Genomic DNA, 21,044 nt, shown 5'->3' with positions numbered 1-21,044 from the left:
CCGGTATGTTCTTCCTGCTGACCATAGCCGGAAGTGATTTCTCCTTCACTGAACTCTCATAATCTGCAACTGTTTGTTGGTGAATTTTGTCTTCCTTACTAAATTCAAGGATCATTTGTTCAACAGCCTTCTAACCACCATAATGCTGAATATACAGAAGGCACACATTTCTTATTCTAAGCCTCAATATTTTCAATTCTTACATCAATACGAGGCCTGAGTTTTTAAAAACAATTCTTCCAAATGATTATTTCTCATGCATTGGGAAGCAAAGATGTTAGAATTTTTTTTAGAGAAAATGGCAGTGTAAATAAACTGTGTAAAAATATTTCACACACGCCTATCAATATCACATAAATGCATGCTCCTGAGCACAACTGCCTAGTCTAATAATGTTTCCCCCTACTTAGCAAGATGTAAAGGTAACAGCCATATAGGATGGGAGAAAAGCTATCTAGCTACGCAAATGAAGCATCTCTTTCAAACGGGACAAGCTTAATACCAAATTGTCATCTGAGCCCCTATTTGTAGATATTTGATGTAGACCCTTAGAGTTAAGTGACACCTACAGGGTCACTTTTTCATATGGAAAAGTTCATGAAAGGATGGTCACAAAAGAGGCCATGTTCATCACACATGTTGCTAAAGTGGACAAAAAGCCCAGTTCCAGATTCTAAGTCATGACCCACTTCCCAAAATATCAACAGAATTGACAGGTTATTGGTATTAACTTATTCCTTTGTGCATCAGAGTTTCCTGAATTAATCAAAAGCAGCTTTAAATTTGCTTTTAGTTCAGGAGGTTTCTAAAACAGGCTATCAGACTAGGAAATTAGTGCTGTACACTCGCTTTCCACAGCTCTTGAACATGAACATAAAATTAAATACACAAAGCTTGGATTGAGGCAGTTTTGTGAATATCACACGAGGTAGGTCGACTACTCAAAAAAGCCTGAAAAAGGACTTGACATCCTCTAGTGGTGATGTCTTAAACTTGTTTCCAAGGCAATTTTTTTTTTTCCCCAGCTCTTGCTTAACTTCGGCTGTTGGCAAGAAAAATCTATTGGAAGAACTTTTCATCATTAAAAAAAATAAACGTTTTCACCGCAAGGAATGTGATTTGACTAACTTTGAGAAGAAGATAAATATATACCCACAGAAATACAGTTTTTAAATGTTGGATTTATATAATAGCTTTTGATACGCTTAAGAACGGTCTCATTTCATAGGCTGCACGCCACCACTGTCAATTCATCTTTGATACACACACACACACACACACAAACACACACATAATTCTGAACACATTACAGGTATCATTTTTATAATAACCTGATATTCTAACCTAAAGTGCCCTAAAATTACACCAGTCTTTGTACAGAGACACAAAAACTAAGAGCTATTTAAGAGTGGACTCGCCAGGCGCGGTGGCTCACGCCTGTAATCCCAGCACTTTGGGAGGCCGAGACGGGCAGATCATGAGGTCAGGAGATCCAGACCATCCTGGCTAACACGGTGAAAACCCGTCTCCACTAAAAAAAATACAAAAAAATTAGCCGAGCGTGGTGGCGGGCGCCTGTAGTCCTCGCTACTCGGGAGGATGAGGCAGGAGAATGGCGTGAACCTGGGAAGCGGAGCTTGCAGTGAGCCGAAATCGCGCCACTGCACTCCAGCCTGGGCGACAAAGCGAGACTCTGTCTCAAAGAAAAGAAAAAAAAAGAGTGGACTCTACCTCATAATAATGAGATCTAAAAAAATTAAAATTAATACCTCAAGAAATGTTGCCATTTAAGGTGGCAATTTTCAACTCTTGATGGTAATACAGGTTTCGCTGTCCACCGCCATCCACCCACCCCCCATTTCCATACACGCTTCTTATCGTTTAAAAAAATGAGACTTGCAGTATTTGGATGTGTATAATGTGAAATATGTTCACCAGAATAAAGTGCTAAATTAAAGTCTCATATTCAGACATAGGTCATGTGTTTTAAATACATGGAATAACTTAAGTTGTTGAAATTCAAACAATCCCACTTGTTCTCTCAAAATAACTATCACCTAGATTCAAAAAAATACATTTACACCTTCCTTCTTTCTTTGGCACCTGCTGACACAAATGCTTCTGAACACTAAAAACATTAATAGTAATCTTGGGGTAGAAAAATAGGAAAGAGATGTGAGGCCAGAATTAAGTTTTCAGTGAAATTATAAAGTATAATTATTCAAGACCATATATAAAATGTGTCCTTTGGAAATTTAAGTTCTTAGGCAAAAGTGTGGAAGAAATGTTTTCTATGAAGGAGATAACAACCAATTTAATTCCCTTTTTAATAAAAGAAAATATTACACTGACAGGCACATGGTTGATTTGTATATTAATTGTTGGAAGCACGGCCTATTCCTTAACATGTTCAGGCACTGAATATGCTACAGTTTGTAGTTAGTTCACTTACGTCTGAACACGTTGTTCATGTGCAGATTCTAGAAAGTATTTTTGAGCACAAATTGACACTTAGCTTGCTAGAACAATGTTGTTTCACACGCAGTTACTGGGTCAGGGTTAGGCACCAAATCATGCCGTATATTTACAAAAGAGGACGCTGCTCTCCCGGGGCCCTCACTTGGGGAAGCCCCGTCCCAGCGTCTAGCTCATCAAATTCCCGAAAGCAATTACAAAGGCATCTCTTCTCCACCCCAAACCAAAATAACGATCTACCAATCTTGCAAACACATTAAGACAAACTCCCTACAGGAAGGAGCATGACTTAAAAATAAACAAGTTCAAGGTACTTTGTCAGTCTTAACCTCATGTATCTTGGCTGAAGGGATTAAATCATAAGACGTTGGGTACCCAACCTCTTCCTAGCAATAGCAGATACATAATTTGCAAATACTGTTTCAGAGCTCTCTGGACCTTTCACGTTAAAATAAGCATCCTCGACGGTGGGGAGACAGTGATTCTTACATTTAGGAAACAATTGCTTCCGATTGTGAGTGTACGGAAGTGGAAAACAGCTTGCAATTGGAGAGCCTAAGAATTGAATTTCTTTCTAAAGTAAGAAACTGCCTCACCGTCCCCATCCCCAAGTGTAGGAAGATACAGAAACAGCTTACTGGCCAAGAATATAAGAGGGAACCAGTGGGGAGGGACGGATTTGCAAGATAGCCTCTGGAGAAAAAAAACCACGAGGGAGAAAAATCGGCTTCATACTATGGAGAGATGGGCGGGGGTGGGAAGCCTTGCTGCTGGTCTTGGGGACGTGATCCCCTGTCCCCAAGTGTGCCCCTGGAGGTTGTGGGGGAAGGGTATCCTCAACACAGAGGCCTGACCACCAAATCCCGGGCTGCAGAGCCAACAATCCTCCTTTGGGCTCCTGAACAGACTGAAAACAAAAAACTCTCTAAGAACTCTGACAAGTCAACGAATGTCTGATCTCGTCAAGCCCGCACTCGCAACCCCCCCACCATGCTGCACTGGGCCCCGGCCCTCCCGAGCTCGGTCCCCTCGGACGAGGGTCGTCGCCACTGCGGGCACCGGGTTGGGGGGCGGGCCGCTCACCCCGCGGTCCTGCCCCACACTGACCCCGCCGAGGAGCCCCCGGCACCCGGGGCGACCAGGCAAGGCGGGAGGAGGTGCCCAGAAACTGCTCGTCCTGCCAATCGCACCTGGCCGACGACTCTCTGGCCGCTGGTTTGATCTGCGGGATACGATTTCCCATTCAACTGAATTAGACCAGAGCCCGCGGCGGGGAGGGCAGCGGCCGGGGTCTCTCCATTTCCCCACCACGCCCGCGAACCCCGGCTCGCCTCCACCTGTTGCGGGAAAGTCGCGGTGGAGCGCCCAAGGACGGCCGGAACCCCGGCCGCGGAGAGCCGGACGGCCGAGGCGCGGCGGCGAAGGGCGGGGGGAACGCGCGCTCGGAGCCCGGGTGCGCGGCGCGCAGGGCCGGTTGTTCCGGGCCGCGGCCGCGCGGGCGGGGAGGGGGCTACCGGCGCCGGGTGATTTCGGTGCCAGCCCGCTGGCCCCGCTCGCCGTCCCCTGCCCGCGCGCACGGGACCCCCACTATCCCCGCTGCGCGGTCACCTGTTTCGCTCCGTACTGCGCCGTCGCCGCCCCTGTGGCCGTCGCCACCAGCTCCTAGCTCCGCCATGGTGCTCCGATGACGCGCCCGGAGAGCCGCTCCGCCCTTTCCTCGGCTTGGCTCCCGCCGGCCCACGCCTCCTGGGCCCGCGGCCCAGACAGGTGAGCGCAGTCTGGGGACGGCGGAGGGCGGGGGCAGAGAGCGCGGCAGTCGGCTGCGGCCTGGGCCCAGCGCGCCCCCTCGCGGGCAGGTGCGGCGTGGCAGCCGCTCCGACCGCCGCGGCCGAGTCTCGTCTGGAAGAGCGGCGGGCGGAACCAGCACCTCTGCCCGGAGCTTCCGGTCGCCGCGGCAGACCCGCTGAGGGCTCCCGGAGATATGGAGCGGGGTTGGCGAGGCTTGGTGGCGCCTCCTGGAGTCTAGGACGAGCGGCGGTCCGAGGAGCAGCCCAGGTGGGGCAAGGGTACGGAGACTCTATTCCCCTCCGAACTCTGAAGCAGCCAGGTCACTGTCCGCTCCGCGAGGGCTGGAGTTCACGGTGACAGCCAGCAGAGCATCTGATGCCACGTAGAGAGACGAAGTACATGGGTCGGATTCCACGCTGGGAGCCGGCCTGGATCTGCGCTTTAGGAAGCCACTGCGGACCACCCTATCTTGTCGCCAGGTCTTCGCATCTGATGAGCCTCAGGGCACACAAGTTAGAGAGGTTGTGCCGGCTGAGGTGTCTTTTCTTTTTCTTGGTTTCCCATTAGTAAACGACCTTGTGACTTCTGGCTTACTTAGGAAAACCAGAAAAAAAAGGCAATAGGTAACGAATTTTTTTTTTTTAAAGAAACAGATTATTGGCCGAGGAAAAAACAATTTCGCCCTAAAGGAAAAGCAACAAAATACTGAGGGGGGAAAAAAGCCTACACAAATGGAAACATACGGAAGAAAATCAAGGAGCGACCAGTTCCGCATGGTTACACTAAAATGCACTCCCACACTCTGGCTTGGCTGAAGATAACCAGCAAGCTCTGAACAGTTTAAAACCCTTCCAAGGACTGCAGCAGCACTGGACACCCAAGAGAGTCTGAGAACAGTATTGGATTCTTGCTAGGGTTACAATTTTCACTATCTTTGAGTGCAAAACTTGCCACTCTGAGCCCAGCGAACTATTTTTATTTGGTTTACTTACTGGCTTTCTGGGTGACTAGGTAGAGATTTAACTAAAGAACACTTCTATGGTCTGTGATGATGAATTTTCCTGTAGTGCCATTTCTATAATGGAATAGGCAAACTGACCATTTAGAATGTGATATTCCTAAATCACATTCAAATCAATCTTATCAGAGACTTCTAATAAATACAAATAAAGCACCAGGTGGCTAGAGGTAGTTTTTGACCTCAGCTTGGGCCTCAGCAAAGATTTTTTTTTTAACTACATGAAAACATCAGAGTTTGAGACACTTTTCTTTGAGCATGAGAAATACTCTCTTAGCTGAATTTAGAGAGTTGAACTATCCGAAGAACCCCGGAGAAGGAGGGTGATTTATTTTCAACCTTCTGATTTACCACTGACTTAAATCAACCAATGGGTTGTTTCTTTGACCAAAAAAAGAAAAAAAAAAAAAAAAGAGTCAAGACTTGTGATGTTTGTTTTGTTTTGTTTAGTTTGGTGTGTGCTTACTCATTGTCCCTTTCTTTTGATAGCCTATATTTGTCTGCCACAAGTTAAACAAAAATAAATAAGGAACACACCAAAATCCTGGATACAAAATCCTGTATAGACAGTGTGTTCCAAACCTAAGGAGGTGTCTGCAACGGGGTAGGCTGCTGAGTGACTCTGCGGAGAACGGATGACATCTGTTAAATGTCAAACACCATCACGATGTACTTCAACTTGTACTTTACTTGGAACATGGAAGCCATCTGTCTGGAGCTCCCACATCCATTTCAAATCTTCAGGGTTCCCCATTCCAGGGGAGAAGCTGAACCTCCTGACACCATCCACTCCCCTCCTGCCTCCTTCAAACATCATCCCTTTTTTCTCCCCAATCCCTAAATGTTTCTGCACCCAGGGGCTCTACCCCAATAAGCACAGCTAAGACTCTTTGATTCTGAAAATATCTTCCTTTAACTTCCCACCCTCCAGAATCTATTGTCTTATGTTTTGTTCACCAAAGGTAATAAAAATAAATGTGGATTTTGGTGCCATTATTTTTCAAAAAAAAAAAAGCTATATATTAAGTTTTTCATGCCTACGTATACAAATCAAATCCTTATTTTTAAATCCATCATTCCCCTAGACTTTCTGCCCCTAGAGTTTTTACAGCACTTGATCCTCTAATCACCTTGCTCTTGGTCTACCATTGGCTTGGTTTTTCTCATTCCTCTGTAGCAGTCCTTTCGTCTTTGTTGACTCAGATTCTTCCTCCCTTCTAATCCCCTGGTATTTTTACTATCCCCAAATTGTAAGCCACAACCTTTTTATCTTTACTGTCTCTCACAGCCCTCATTTGCTATTACTTCCATCCTGGATCCTGGTGACTCCCAAATCCTGAATATATACCCTTAATCTCACTCCTGACTTCCACTAACACATTCTGAATGGTACCTGCACAATTCTATCAAGATACCCTGCCATTAATTTAATATGTTCCAAACCAGATTAATTTTGCAATATATAACCAGTTTACACAGACCCCTCCCTTGCTCAAAAACCTTTAATAGACTCCCCATTCCTATATAATTAAATATTAATTCCACCTCCTCACCATCACCGCCACCACCCCCTAACTGGGCCCTGAGCTCTCTACTACCCATTTCCACTTTTCACCTCTGTAACTCATATTTCTAGCCGATGGAGTTGTTCATTCTCCAGAATACCTTCCAAATCCCTGCTTTCTAGCCTTTGTTCTTGAAGCCGCTCTGCCCAAAGTGACTTCCTTCATCCTGACATATTTAATAATACTTTCCCTCTGAGGCCCAGGTTAAGGTTTACTTCCTCCATGAAGCCTGTTCTTCCTGCCCTGGCTCCCAGCATGCCTGTCCTTTGGACCTGGCCAGGGCTTCCTGGGCTTGGTACTTGGCCAGCTGTTAAAATAGACTAGGCATGAGTTATTGCAAATTTGCCTCCTCAATCTGATGCACATTTTTGGTAGTAGGGACTTTGTCCTCTACTTCTCTATAGGGTGTCCATAAAGTCTAGAACTATCAGTTATTTTATTTGCTCACAAGTTGCGGATGTTCTTGATGACATCATGTGCACCGCCTGCATTCTGAACTTGGTAGGCATGGTATATATCTTTTGTGTTGCTACCATGCCTCACACACAGTGGACATTCAAGTGGGTTAATAATAATTCCTCAATGCCCAACTTTTTTATGTGGTGGCCTAGGGATGAATGAAACCAAGTATCCAATGACAGGAGAAAGAGATCAAAATGCAGTTAAAAGGAAACATTAGATCTACTTCTCCCAGCAAATTCCTGTTTTGTTTCTTTTGTAACACTGCCACCACCCCTGCATAACTGTTCTGCTTCAAATCATCTTTCCAGGCTCAGCTTTGCACCTTCCCTCCTCTGGAAAGCTTTCCTTGACCCCTTCTGACAGTAAATGTGAGTATAGCACTGACTGCACTACCGTTGTTTCTGCTTTGTCTTGATTCCTTGACAAGAAACTTCAGGGGAAAGAACCGTATCTTGTTGGTGCACCACAATAGGTAGTACCCAGTATTTAATAAATACTTTTGAATGAAGGATAAGTGATGACAATAGCAAGCATATCTCAGTGTTTACTATATGCTAAACATTGTGCTGAGCACCTCTCCTGCATTCTTTTGTGTTCTGAGACAGAGTCTTGCTCTGTCGCCCAGGCTGGATTGCAATGGCATGATCTCGACTCACTGCAACCTTCACCTCCTGGGTTCAAGCAATTCTTGTACCTCAGCCTCCCGAGTAGATGGGATTACAGGCGTGCACCACCATACCTGGCTAGTTTTTGTAATTTTAGTAGAGACGGGGTTTCGTCATGTAGGCCAGGCTGATCTTGAACTCCTGGCCTCAAGTGATTCACTCACCTCGGCCTCCCAAAGTGCTGGGATTACAGGCGTGAGCCACTGTGCCCAGCCTCCATTTTCTTATTTACATCTTATAAGAGACCTATGTGGAAGGTACACCATTTCCTCCATTTCACAGATGAGAAAGCTGAGACTTGGAGAAGCTAATTAACTTGTTCCAGGTCACAAGTCGAGTTACAGTTTTGCTTCAGGCCTGTGTGTGCAGCCTCCTGCTACACTAAACAAGTGATGAATGTTAACCATCTTGCTATTCCCTCTATAGAAAGGGGCTCACCATTTCCCTCTCTAGCTGTTACCTGAAATAAGGAGGTGAGGCTTGATCATGTTAAATTACCTGCGAAACTAATTTTTAAAAAGGGTATCTGGGCCCCACCCCAGACCAGTAAAGACAGTTTTCCAGCTGGACACAGTGGCTCACGCCTGTAATCCCAATATTTTGGGAGGTCGAGGCAGGATGATCACTTGAGCCTAAAAGTTTGAGACGAGAGTGAGCTGAACAAGTGAAACCATGTCGCTACAAAAAAGCAAAAAAATTAGCCAGGCATGGTGGCCCACGCCTGTAGTCCCAGCTACTTGGGATGCTGAGGTGGGAGGACTAATTGAGCCCAGGAGGTGAAGGATGCGGTGAGCTATGATAGTGTCACTGCATTCTAGCCTGGGTGACAGAGATTTTGTCTCAAGAAAAAATAACAACAACAATAAAAACTCAGTTGTCCCAAGGTGGTGGCATCCATATTTTTGAAAAAGCATCCAAGTCATTTTAATGTGAAGCTGAGTTGAGAATCACTGGCCTAGATTGATCCTAAAAGCGTTTCAAACGCAAACCTTTCCATAATGGAGCCTTCCATAATGGAACTGTCTTCTTTTGTGCCTGAGACCCAAAATTCTGACAAATGGCTAATGATGTTGGCCTAGGAATGTGTTATGAACCATGTAGGGACACAGGATCATCTGCTCACAAAGACAGGGTAGGAGGAAGGTGCCAAGGAAAGACTGTATCATTGAAGATTCGGTTTAAGATGGGTACCTTGATCCTATATACAGTCAAAAGAAGCACTTCACCATTAGAATTCAGAAGATGAACTGTGGCTGAATAAACAGCTTACTCTGTGTTTCAGCATGAGCCAAATGACGTGTCATTGAATTTATACCTCACTTCTTTCAGAATATCCACACAGGATACCAGAGACAACTGTGTCCTCCAAATTAGGATGTTAAAAAAGAGGCCAGAAGCAGTGGTTCACACCTATAATCCCAGCACTTTGGGAGGCCAAGGCAGGAGGATCACTTGAGTCCAGGAGTTCAAGACCAGCCTGGATAACACAGTGAGATCCCACCTCTACTAAAAATTTTAAAATTAGCTGGTTGTGGTGGTATGCCTCTGTAGTCCCAGCTACTCTGTAGGCTGACATGAGAGGATTGCTTGAGCCTAAGGGGACAAGGCTGCAGTGAGCTATGATCGCACCACTGCATTCCAGTCTAGGCAACAGAGCGAGACCCTGTCTCAATCAATCAATCAGAAAACATTAGTGAGAATGTTTTGAATACTCTAATGCAATATAAAATATATTGTACCTTGATTTTCATGTCGAAATAAAGGTATCTTCTGCTTTGTCAAGGACTGTCATATATGAGTGAAATCATGATGTATAAACAGCTCTATGTCATTTCTATCCTGCCTAATAAACAGGTTCCTCTGTATTTAAGAAAATATATTTCATTTATCCATCTAGGAGCATCAGACTTCCTCTGATCAATATGGGCAGGCTCATAAAAATATACTATTCAGCTTAAAATAAATAAAAATATTTCTCCAAATGTGAGTAAATTGAGGAGATAGAAAAATACAGTATTCTTGGCCAGGCATAGTAGCACACACCTGTAATCCCAGCACTTTAGGAGGCCAAGGTAGATGGATCACTTGAGGTCAGGAGTTTGAGACCAGCTTGCCAAACATGGCAAAACCTCATTGCTACTAAAAATACAAATTAGCTGGGTGCGGTGGTACACGCCTATAATCCCAGCTACTCAGGAGGCTGACGTACAAGAATCACTTGAACCCGGGAGGTGGAGGTTGCAGTAAGCTGAGATGGTGCCACTGCACTCCAGCCGGAGCAACAGAGCAAGACTCTGTCAATAAATAAATAAATACGTAGTATTCTCCATTAAGATGGTCTTTGCAGACACCTTAAGATACACAATAGTCATCCAAGATAACTTGGGGCCTTCAGAAAAATATACTTTCCTTTATTCTTTTTTTCCTCACCCTCTTTTTTTTTTTTTTTTTGAGACAGGGTCTTACTCTGTTACCCAAGCTAGAGTGAAATGGCACAATCATGGCTCACTGCAATCTCAACCTCCCGGGCTCAAGTGATCCTCCTGCCTCAGCCTCCCATGTAGCTAGGACCACAGGTGTGCACAACCACACCTAGCTGAATTTTTGAGTTTTTGTAGAGATGGGGTCTCACTTTGTTGCCCAGGCTTACCCTTTCTTAAACCTCCATTCCCCTGAGGAACAACCTGGATGTCAGCTGTCTGACTGCTTGAATAGAAGACAGATTTTACTAAATGTTATAGCTGGAGAAACGACTGGAAATTTAACACAGCAAATTATCTAGTTTGTTAATACAAAATAAGAATTCTTTAGAAGTTATCAAAACAGTATGTTGAGAGTCTTTTTAATTTTTAGAGTAAATATGACACAATGGATAGCTTTAGAACAAGCTAACATTACTACGGTTCAAGCATGTGCAACTGGTACAGTTCAGTAGTACATAAACGACTCAAACAAATGTACGACAGGTCAGAAACTTAAGTTACAAAATATAGTCAATATTACAATCAACACAGAGAAGTAAAAACCATTGCTCTCAGATTCTGCACACTTAAAAAAACATAAACTTTATACAGTAATTGAAATTATGCATTTCTACTCAGATTTTTAGAGCGTATTACAAACACACAGAAGCCTAAAAAGTTATGGTCACATTTTGGTTTTGTTCCAGTGGTGCACAATCACATGAAATGTTACATCCGTTTTGTGTGAAATAAACATTTGGCTGAAGTGCAATAGCTGCTGCATTAAAAATATTTCCATAAAAATGCTTAGATTAAAATCTTCCTGAACGTTAGGGTTCTAATGTTCAGGATTATTTTAAGAGTCCTTATGAAGAGTCCTTAAAAATTATAGAAATAGATGTAGTTAGGAAATTTCAGTGTGTTTTGTCTGTTTTTTTTTTTTTTTTTTTTTTTTAACGTGAGTAAACAAATACTGGATTTAAAGTGCAGCTCCTTTCTCCTCTCCCTTCGATTTTCCCACCCCCAAGAAGGTCAGATCTGTATTAATTTTTAGAATTTCCATGGAAGATTAAATTGAGCAACAGTCAAGTCTGTTTGTTTCGAAAGTCAATGATGGCCTTCCACAGTGTGCACAGCATCCCTCCCCTGTTGAAAGACACAAGAACATGGTGAAAAGAACATTTCATTTGAAACACTGCCCTTGAAATAGAAAAGTGACTTCTTAGCTTTCATCTGCTCTGGTCCGAAGAAGATCCCAAAGTCTGATCAGTTATTATGTATTCTTTTTGTATATATTTTCTCATCTTCCCTCCATTCCTTCTCTTTTCACTCCCACAAACTGCTGTGTCCCAAAACATCATTTCAGATTTTCAGCATTTTTGATATTTGTCTTTATAATGGTGGGTATAATAGTTTTCTGCTTGGGCTGGGTGCGGTGGCTCACACCTATAATCCCAGCACTTTGGGAGGCTGAGGCAGGCAGATCATGAGGTCAGGAGATTGAGACCACCCTGGCTAACGCGGTGAAACCCTGTCTCTACTGAAAACACAAAAAAATTAGCTGGGCATGGTGGCGAGCACCTGTAGTCCCAGCTACTCGGGAGGCTGAGGCAGAAGAATGGCGTGAACTTGGGAAGCGGAACTTGCAGTGAGCCGAGATCACGCCACTGCATTGCAGCCTGGGTGACAGAGCAAGACTCCGTCTCGAGGAAAAAAAAAAAAAAGTTATATGCTTGGCCTTAATTAATAATAAATTATATCAGATTATACTAGGCTTTTGCAGGGCAAGTCAGCACCTCCTCCAAATACTTATTGAGTATAACACCATCATGAACTCAGTTAAAGCATTTGTTTAAGGCAGCTTCAGAATACCTGCATGGACTTAGTCTGCATATTATTCAAAAAAATTCTTCCAATTGATTTTCACTTACTAATATAGAAATATTGGTTATTAGAGCCCTCAACAATAGAATGGTCCAACTAACTCAGTTTACTCAGAGCAGCTAAGAACTAGAGAGCTCTGTCCAGAACTGCAAAGCTAATTAGAGACCCAGCCTGGGCAGGTACTCAGACTTTCTTATATTAGCCCGGTACTCTTTCTATCGTGACAACAGAAAGAAAAGTGGTACCTTAGTCTCAAGCATTTTAAGTCATCACGTGTAACATAGTAGAGAACATCCAATAGTGTATAATCTTCAGCCAAAAACTGTAGAGAAAGTAGAATATGCACAAAAGTAAGATGTTTTATATAACTTTAATAAAGCAAAACTCTATTTATAATGTAAACCTTGACTATAATTAAAAATGAATCTAAAAATGAAATTACTAAAAACACAATCTTCTGTGATTATTAGGGGAAAGGCCTCCCTATTACTCAATAAATACAAATAAATGCATCCGGGCCGGGTGCAGTGTCTCACGCCTGTAACCCCAGCACTTTGGGAGGCTGAGGCAGGCGGATCATCTGAGGTTAGGAGTTCGAGACCAGCCTGGCCAAAGTGGTGAAACCCCATCTCTACTAAAAATACAAAAAATTAGCTGGGCGTGGTGGCATGTGCCTGTAATCCCAGCTACTTGGGAGGCTGAGGCAGGAGAATCACTTGAACCCAGGAGGCAGAGGTCGCAGTGGGCTGAGATTGAACAACTGTACTCCAGCCTGGGCGACAGAGTGAGACTCCATATCAAAAAAAAAATACAAATGCATCCATATTAACTTCCAAATGCAAAAAGATTACAAGTGACACAGAACTTCTGAATGGTCTTCTAATGAACAGATGAGACTCACTTGTAATCAGATCTGCTGTTCAAAAACAAATCTTGTATTTAGAAGTTCAACGCTATGTAGCTTTGTTTTTTCTCAAGTGGATAAAAAGTGTTCCTGGAAAGGTATTGCCTATGCTTAATTTCTGAACTTATTTTTTCATGGTTAAGCAAAGGCACTTGACTGTAATTCACCATAAAAGCAGAATCTTAATTTGAACTGCACCTTTACATTTTTAAATTTTATTTTTTTTATATATATAGAGAGAGACAAAGTCTCACTATATTGACCAGCCTCATCTCCAACACCTGGCATCAAGCAATCTGCCTATGCTTCCCAAAGTGTTGGGATAACAGGCGGGAGCCACTGCACCTGGGCTGAAGCTTTGAAATCAAATAAGAAAGGGCAATTATTTAGTAGATTATCAATTACTATTCTGTAATTGGGATTTGAGCCTAAGTTAGAGGAATGTATATTCTGGAGTTGTTTAAATTTATTCAGCTGTAACTTGTTAAATGTAGATTTCCAAGGCGGCCCGAAATTCTCTTAGTTAATAAATTATCAAGTCAAAAGAAGAGATATCTTTATTCTTATTTATTTTAAAAATTTAAATATAAAACAAATTAAAACAATATTTTATTAAGAGGGCCCCTCTATCAAATATTACAATCTTTTAATGTATGCCTGTGTGTTCATATAATGAACATAAATGCTATTCACGCTCATTACAAAAGTCTACAGGGGCCAGATGCAGTGGCTCACGCTTGTAATCTCAGCACTTTGGGAGGCTGAGGTGGGTGGATCACTTGAGGCCAGGAGTTTGAGACCACCCTGGCCAATATGGTGAAAACCTGTTTCTACTAAAAATACAAAAAATTAGCCGGGCATGGTGGCATATGCCTGTAATCCCAGCTACTTGAGAGGCTGAGGCGGGAGAATCACTTGAGCCTGGCAGGCGAAGGTTGCAGTGAGCTGAGATCGCACCACTGCACTGCAGCCTGGGCGACAGAGTGAGATTCTGTCTCAAAAAACAAAATCAAAAAAAGTCTATATGGAGCACAAAGGAATTAGATTATTATAGGTAAAATATGGTTTGTATAGAAAATATTTCTGAAATAAGTCGACTAGATTCATTTCATTAAGTAGCAATAAAATAGCTGCTGCCTACTGGAGTCTAATAATGTTGAAAGAGAATCAAAAATTTAACAAACAGGCCTAGCATGGTGGTTCATGCCTGTAACCCCAATACTTCGAGAGGCTGAGGTGAGAGAATCACTTGGGGCCAGGAGTTTAAGACCAGCCTGGGCAACATAGTGAGACCCTTTCTCTAAATTTTTTTTTTTTAATTAGCTGGGTATGATGGTTTATGTCCATAGTCCCAACTATTCAGGAGGCTAAAGTGGGAGGATCACTTGAACCCAGCAGGTCAAAGGCTGCAGGGAGCTATGATCACTGCACTCTAGCCAGGGTAACAGAGCGAGACCTTGTCTCCAAAATAAAATAAAATAAAATAAAATAAAAATTAACAAACAAAGAATTAGAAACAAGAATTTTAAAAATTCTATCTTTATTTTTTTCCCACTCTTTCTGGTTCTCATTTCAAACATATTAAATTCCTAAGGGGCTCAGGACCACAGAGCTTTTGCCTGCCTCACTGTCTTTGCACACACTGCAGCCCCACTGCACAAGGTTCTTCCCTGGTCTCCCTCCCACACCCCTCCCGAACATACATACAATTGGCCTATTTACTCCCTCATATTCTGTTAGCCTTCAGCTCTTTCATCCCCTTCTCCAAGAATCTTCCCCAACCTCTCTCTCACACTGTCTAATAACACCTGATACCTTTTTCTTCACAGAATTTACCAGTGTAGAATCACTTTTGTATCTGTGGAGTTAGCTGATTATCACATGCCTACCCTGGTCTGTAAGCCTCAGGAGGGCAAGGCTGGGTCTGATTTGCTTACCAGTGTCTCCCTTGTGCCTGTCACATAGCAGGCACCCAACATTATGAAATGAAGTGAAAGAATACTTGTCCCACAGACAGTTTTCTTTACCCGGCTTATAGTGTCTTCATCCGCTCCATTCACTCTCAGCCAGTCGGTAAGCTCAGAATCTTCAGTATTTGTGCCAGGAGAATTTAGGTGAAATACAGGCAGTTCAGGAATTTCTAGAACAGAATTTTGGGAAGATATTCTTAGTTTCACCTAATAGAGGTCATCTGAGACCCTCACAATCAACAGACATTTATTGATACTTTAAAAGATTTTGCTCTATCAGAGAACAGTTCATAGAAACAATTGAGTTTGGCAGTATAAATGATCGTATGAATAAAACTCAGACAAGTGAATTTACCAGTAAACAAGGAGCAAAAGCAATAATGAAATGATACTCCTACGTTATACTTTCATATCAATTTTATGGTTTCTTAGAATAAACTCTGTGCACCAAAATTATACTCTGTGTTTTTCATGCAATAAAGATGAACACAATTAGCAGAGAACTATATAATGATCATAATCTCTTTTTCTACTATGAAAGAGCCATATATCTAAACAAATAACTGAGAATTCTGTTATCCTCTAAATGGGCTAAATAACATTCTCCCTACCTATGCCTTTTTACTACTACATCTTTATTCTATTTAAGCCTCTTCAAATTAAAAGGAAAAAAGCTAGAATACACAGAATATAGATGCAAAATGACAAAAAATAGTATTATTTATTCTAGTAATATTGTGAAATCTTTAAAAATAAAGGAAGATTAAAAACACGGAGAGCCCTATTTACCTCAGGAATACGTAATCTCAGGAAAAGATGATTATGAATAATCTATTTTTACTGTACTTATAGAAATGAGTTTGCTAGAGTTAAAAATTAGATTTCTTTTTTTAAAGGAATTCCTGCTTGCAGTCATGGTAGAAGTGACAAATGCTGACTTAACCACAAATAAAACTTCGTGTTGGCTTGCTTGGTTTTTTGTGGCAGCCTGGCTGAACAGTATTACTATAAAATTTTCTGCTATTCACCTATGGGTTGGGACTTAAGCTTCAGGTGTTTAATTTCTTGGTCTTTTTCTTCAATAGCTCGATGAAGGAGTGCTTGTAACTCTTTCTCTTTCCGAACCAATTCTTCCAGTAATCTGCAGAAGAAAAATATATTAGGTGACACAGGGTGACCTTCTATTTTTCTTTTTATTTTTTAGATACAAGGTCTCTCTCTGTTGCCTAGGCTGAGTGTAGTGGCCCGATTATAGCTCACTGCATCCTTAAACTCTTGGACTCAAGCGATCCTCCCATCTCAGTTTTCCAAGCAGCTGGGAATACAGGCATGCACCACCATGCCTGGCTAATTTGAGTTTTTTTTTTTGTAGAGACAGAGTCTTGCTATGTTGTCCAAGCTGTTCTCTGAACTCCTGGCCTCAAATGGTCTTTCCACCTCAGTCTCCCAAAGCTCTGGGATTATAGGTGTGTGCACGTGCCATTGTGCTAGGTCTAGGGTGACCTTCTAGACATGAGCTATAATAAGCACAAATACCCCTGATTTTATGGAAATACAGATTCTGGTCCAGTGCCCCTGGAGTGAGTTCTGAGACTGTATTTATAATGAGCTCCCAAGTGACACTGATGTCACAGGTCCACAGATCCCCGTGTCCAGAAGCAAAGCTTTGGAAGACTGTGCCTGCAGACAAGAACTGAAAACCGCCACCACAGATTGTCTGCCAAAATCTTCAGAGATGTGTTCTGCTATTTCTTTTCATGACCGTAAATATCAAAAATATAAATATGGGATACAGATGTTAACAGACCTATATTTTACATGTATGGACGCCCATTAAAAAAGTTGGCAAATGTGCATAATACCATAATCAACGCAAATCAGAAAGGTAATCACTTTTTGTAAACTATGAAAATTTGAGAAATAGTCATAGGTGAGGTCGCCTAGAATATCTGGCACATACCAAATTCTCAATAAATGTTCATGGTTGTTGCTACCATTGTGATTGTTCCTATTAGTCCTCTCCCTTCTAAGGGGGAGGGGGTGAAGCGGGTAAAAGGATAGCTGTGTTCCTGGTACATTCAGTTCCTAGTTGGCATATGATGCAGTCTCCAAAGAAACAAGGAGAAACTGTGATATTCATACCAAAGTTCTTACCCACAGAAGGTTTGCTATGCAACTGAGAGCCAACTGGTAATCTACTCACCATTTCCAATAGAATTTCTCAAAGAAAACATTCCAAGTTATGAAAAGTGGTGCTCTAAGTTTTTAGAAAAGTATCTTAGTGTAACTTGGATTCAGAAATAATAATTTAAAATATATCACTATTAAGATTATCAAGATAAATCATTGCATAACCTACAGCTCTTAACAAGCTCTATTTGTTTCATTTTCTGAGTATTGATAGATTTAACTCAAGACCAAGTTCCATCGAAAAGTTTGTTTCTGCTTCACTTGACATACTCTGAAGGCAGCATCGTGCAACTGACAGATCTGGGCTTGTGTCCTGGTTCAGCCCTGCACTTCCTGTGTTAATCTTAGATAAATTACCTAATGCCTCCAGGCTTCAGTTTTCAAATTGTTTGTAAAAAAGAAAACTAAAGCTTCCAGAAAAGATTATTGTGAGCATTAAATGAGACAGCATAGGTACAGTGCCAAGTCAGTGTCTGGTCTTTAATAAGGGCTGTTCTGTTCCTTGCTGCCTCAGTCCCTGGAAAACAGCCTTTCCAGGGCTCAGTGGGAAGGAAACCTGCCCAGACCCCCAGGCTCAACCCAATTCCCACAGGACATAAAGATGAGATCCTCAGATAGGAGAAGGGATCACAGCTGAGTAAGTAGCAGAGGTGGGACAAAAGTAAAACACAATGAGAGGTAGACAGAGAAGGTGGGTGGAGGAAAATAGTTTAACAAAGACAGCTGCAGGGTAAGTGTGGTGCACAATGAGGTGGATGAAGCAGCATGAACTAAAAGCTAGCAGAGGGAGCAGAAGGTTGGAGGGAGCCTTCTTATCTAGTCCAAAACAAATGATATCCAAAGAAATGGGCAGCAAGCTCCGTGTGAATGTTTAAGTTGGCAGTTTTTTGATCTGGTATGTATTTTTGTCCTACTTGCTAATTTATATGTATAGGATGGTGATGGTATCTTCTTACTGTTTTCTCAACGAACAAAGTGACATTTTCTAGAGTTTAACCTATGTTTGTCTAGACTATGTAATTTCCTTTTATCTTTTGTTAAAGTGAATTAAATGTGGACTGAGAAGGACTCTGTACTTGCATATTTGAGTCCTTGTGGACAAACTATAACTTAACAGGTAGACAAGATTGAAAACCTAACTTAGGAGTGTGCGTCTGTAACCATAGCTGAGTCTTGGCTAATCCCAGGAGCCATACTTCAACCACTCATACACTGCTGAGTGTTCAAATAAGGTGAACACCAACCCATAACAAATCTAGCTCTTTCTGTACACTTCTGATTTCTGAACGTCACTTTACTTTTATTTTCTGTAAATTTGTTCTGGCCATGAGGCATCCCTGAAGTCTCTCTGAATCTGCCGTGATTCTGGAGGCCACCTGATTCACAAATTATTTTTTTCTTGTTCAATTAAACTCCATTAAATTTAATTTGTCTGAAGCTTTCCTTTAACACCTTAAACACCAGAACTTTAACGCTGGAAGCAGAGTATTGACAGCCCACCTCATTTGCTCCAAATCCAGCTCTTAGAGGTATTTATCTTAAGAACAATCCAGTATATCAATTTTATTTTTACTTTGTGTTTATTTAGTAGTGCAATATTTTGAAATCAAGGCAACTGTCTGCCTTTCTGTTCCAAAAAAGTATGGCAAGATCTGCCATGAGGTCAATTTTTAACCTTGGATGGGCAGGAGTGGTGAGGTGGATTGGTGGGTAATTCCAGAACTGCAGGATGGGGAAATTAGATAAACAGGCAGCTGCTCTTGAGATAGGTTTTTGTTTTTGTTTTTGTTTTTGAGACAGGGTCTTGCTGTATCACTCAGGCTGGAGCGCAATGGTGCAATCATGGCTCACTGCAGCCTCAACCTCTTGGGCTCAGGTGATCCTCCGAGCAGGATAAACCTGATTTCCCTTCATTAGTGATCATCCTAAATATTCTAAGCTTACAATTTTTAATATGAGAGCTACAACCTTTCCTAAAAACACAGTAACATTTCCTCTAGATTCATTTTGCAGTAGGTATGCCTTTATATTTCAGGTAGTATTCAACTGAAAATTAGAAGGACCAACATGGACAGGACTGGTCCCTTATTTCGATTACTTGGTTTTTGTACTAAAGCTGCTGGCCTTTCTTCAAATCAAGGATGAAGCAAACATCGTCCCTCATGTCACTTTTCTGCCGGTGATGGAGAGCCGTGGGAGATATTACTGAAAAAGGAAAAACGAGGCTGATTATCTGGAGATTTCACAGATTCAAATGTAAATATGTAGAGGAAAAAGCAAAAATGTGTGAGTTGTTGTGAAAACTGCAGTTACGTACTAATGTAATAAAGAAATGTGGGTAAATGCTAGTCTTTTCAACAGAGATGGGCAGATGTGAGAAGCAGGCCCTCAGCTAGAACAAAGAGACCCTCAGAAGAGAAAGGAGGAAGCTGTGAAGAAAGCGGCCGGAAGCCCTCAGGGACTGCAGATGGCCCAAGCGTGGTAGACAGACAGTGGCGCCAGGGTGGTGAGCACAACGCTAAGCAAATAGGCCAAGGAGAGAAGGAAAAGGAGTTGTGTCTAGGCTGCATTAGGAGAGGCAGGTCCTATTGACATTGCCAGGTGTGTAGACAGGAGGTTTCAGGACCAGAAAAGCAGATGTACCAGCTCTTTGGTAAACAAAGTAGCTTTACTATCTGTGTAATTCTAACCAGAAGTCGTGGGTGGGAAGGGGTCAACCAAAACAGTAATGAGTGAACTTTCCTCCTCCAGAGATCACAGCAGGAGTCCAAAAAGCACCACCACTCAGGACTGGGCAACAGAGAGTAACCTAGAGATAAGTGACTATCAGACAACTTCCATAATGATGGGGTGTTATCCTTGGACTCTTGCTTGAGAAGAGGAGGAATGAGGGAAACCAAGATTTCCATGAAGTCTCAGAAGAGAAAAGACCCAAGTTCTTTCCCACTAAATAGTAGAGATGGCAAGAGCTGGGTTTCAGAGAACAAAATTGGGATATGAAAGTCAAAGAGGCAACTCCCTTTATTAAAATAAGACTGCTCTGTGCACATCATAGAAGATGTGTCTATACGGATTTACTTAACCATGCAACCAAATCTCATGTTTCTGAATATAGGATGAGCTTTCACCACTTGTACTCATTTTGGTATACAAGCCTGCCTTTAAAAACCTAAACTTTATGACTGGAAATAAGATATTTTTAATCTCCCTGGTGAACAACTAGAATTTTCAATTAAGGTTTCTAAATATTTGAACAACTGTTATTGATTCACTTAAAAAAAAGTTTTTAATGCAAACCCAGAGTAATAAAGTTAGTTTCCCACATGTCAACTGTAGGCAGCACAGGAAGCTACAAATCATAAAAATTCAGACCTTGAACTGTACCAACAACATCTGCGAAGAACAGGAAACATTTGCTGTTAACTTAATAATCTGATCTTGTGGGTTCTATGCTACCAAATTATCAAAGGCAAATTATACTCCAGATATGTTATAATATATCAAAAACAAAATAGAATCATAAATGTGGTCAACTATCTTCCTTTTTAGGTTCTAAAATACAAATCTTTAGCACCATTAATTAGTTTTGTTCCCTCGACCTCAGTAATCTTCCTCTCCTATAAGAACTTGACTGGGCTTTCAAAAACATGAGCTTTCTATT

The 21,044-nt window shown here is 42.0% G+C and overlaps 2 protein-coding genes across 9 annotated transcripts in view; both read right to left on the bottom strand.

Annotated features, from left to right (window-relative positions):
• MAP7 (microtubule associated protein 7) overlaps positions 1–6,759 on the bottom strand; it is a 212,321-nt gene extending 205,562 nt beyond the window's left edge. For 2 of the 4 annotated variants that reach the window (XM_009206020.2, XM_009206025.2), the window contains exon 1: positions 4,084–4,561. In XM_009206020.2, the coding sequence (XP_009204284.1) occupies positions 4,084–4,150 (67 nt within the window). In that variant the 5' untranslated portion in view covers positions 4,151–4,561. Of the gene's footprint in view, positions 1–4,083 lie in introns of all 4 variants that reach the window. The other 2 variants (XM_009206024.4, XM_009206018.4) reach the window with 2 other exon arrangements.
• A 4,039-nt stretch (positions 6,760–10,798) lies between these two features.
• Positions 10,799–21,044, bottom strand: part of MAP3K5 (mitogen-activated protein kinase kinase kinase 5) — a 244,162-nt gene continuing 233,916 nt past the window's right edge. For 4 of the 5 annotated variants that reach the window (XM_003898125.5, XM_021937813.2, XM_021937812.2 and 1 more), the window contains 4 exons: positions 16,222–16,334; positions 15,251–15,363; positions 12,565–12,641; positions 10,799–11,581 (listed from right to left, as the gene is read on the bottom strand). In XM_003898125.5, coding sequence (XP_003898174.1) covers positions 11,521–11,581; positions 12,565–12,641; positions 15,251–15,363; positions 16,222–16,334 — 364 coding nt within the window. In that variant the 3' untranslated portion in view covers positions 10,799–11,520. Of the gene's footprint in view, positions 11,582–12,564; positions 12,642–15,250; positions 15,364–16,221; positions 16,335–19,481; positions 19,589–21,044 lie in introns of those variants that run through there. The other variant, XR_002521757.2, reaches the window with a different exon arrangement.

The sequence above is a fragment of the Papio anubis genome, chromosome 6, assembly GCF_008728515.1.
Source record: "Papio anubis isolate 15944 chromosome 6, Panubis1.0, whole genome shotgun sequence".
NCBI lineage: Eukaryota > Metazoa > Chordata > Mammalia > Primates > Cercopithecidae > Papio > Papio anubis.
Note: the sequence above shows the minus strand (reverse complement) of the source record. Positions and strands in the feature narration are given on the sequence as shown.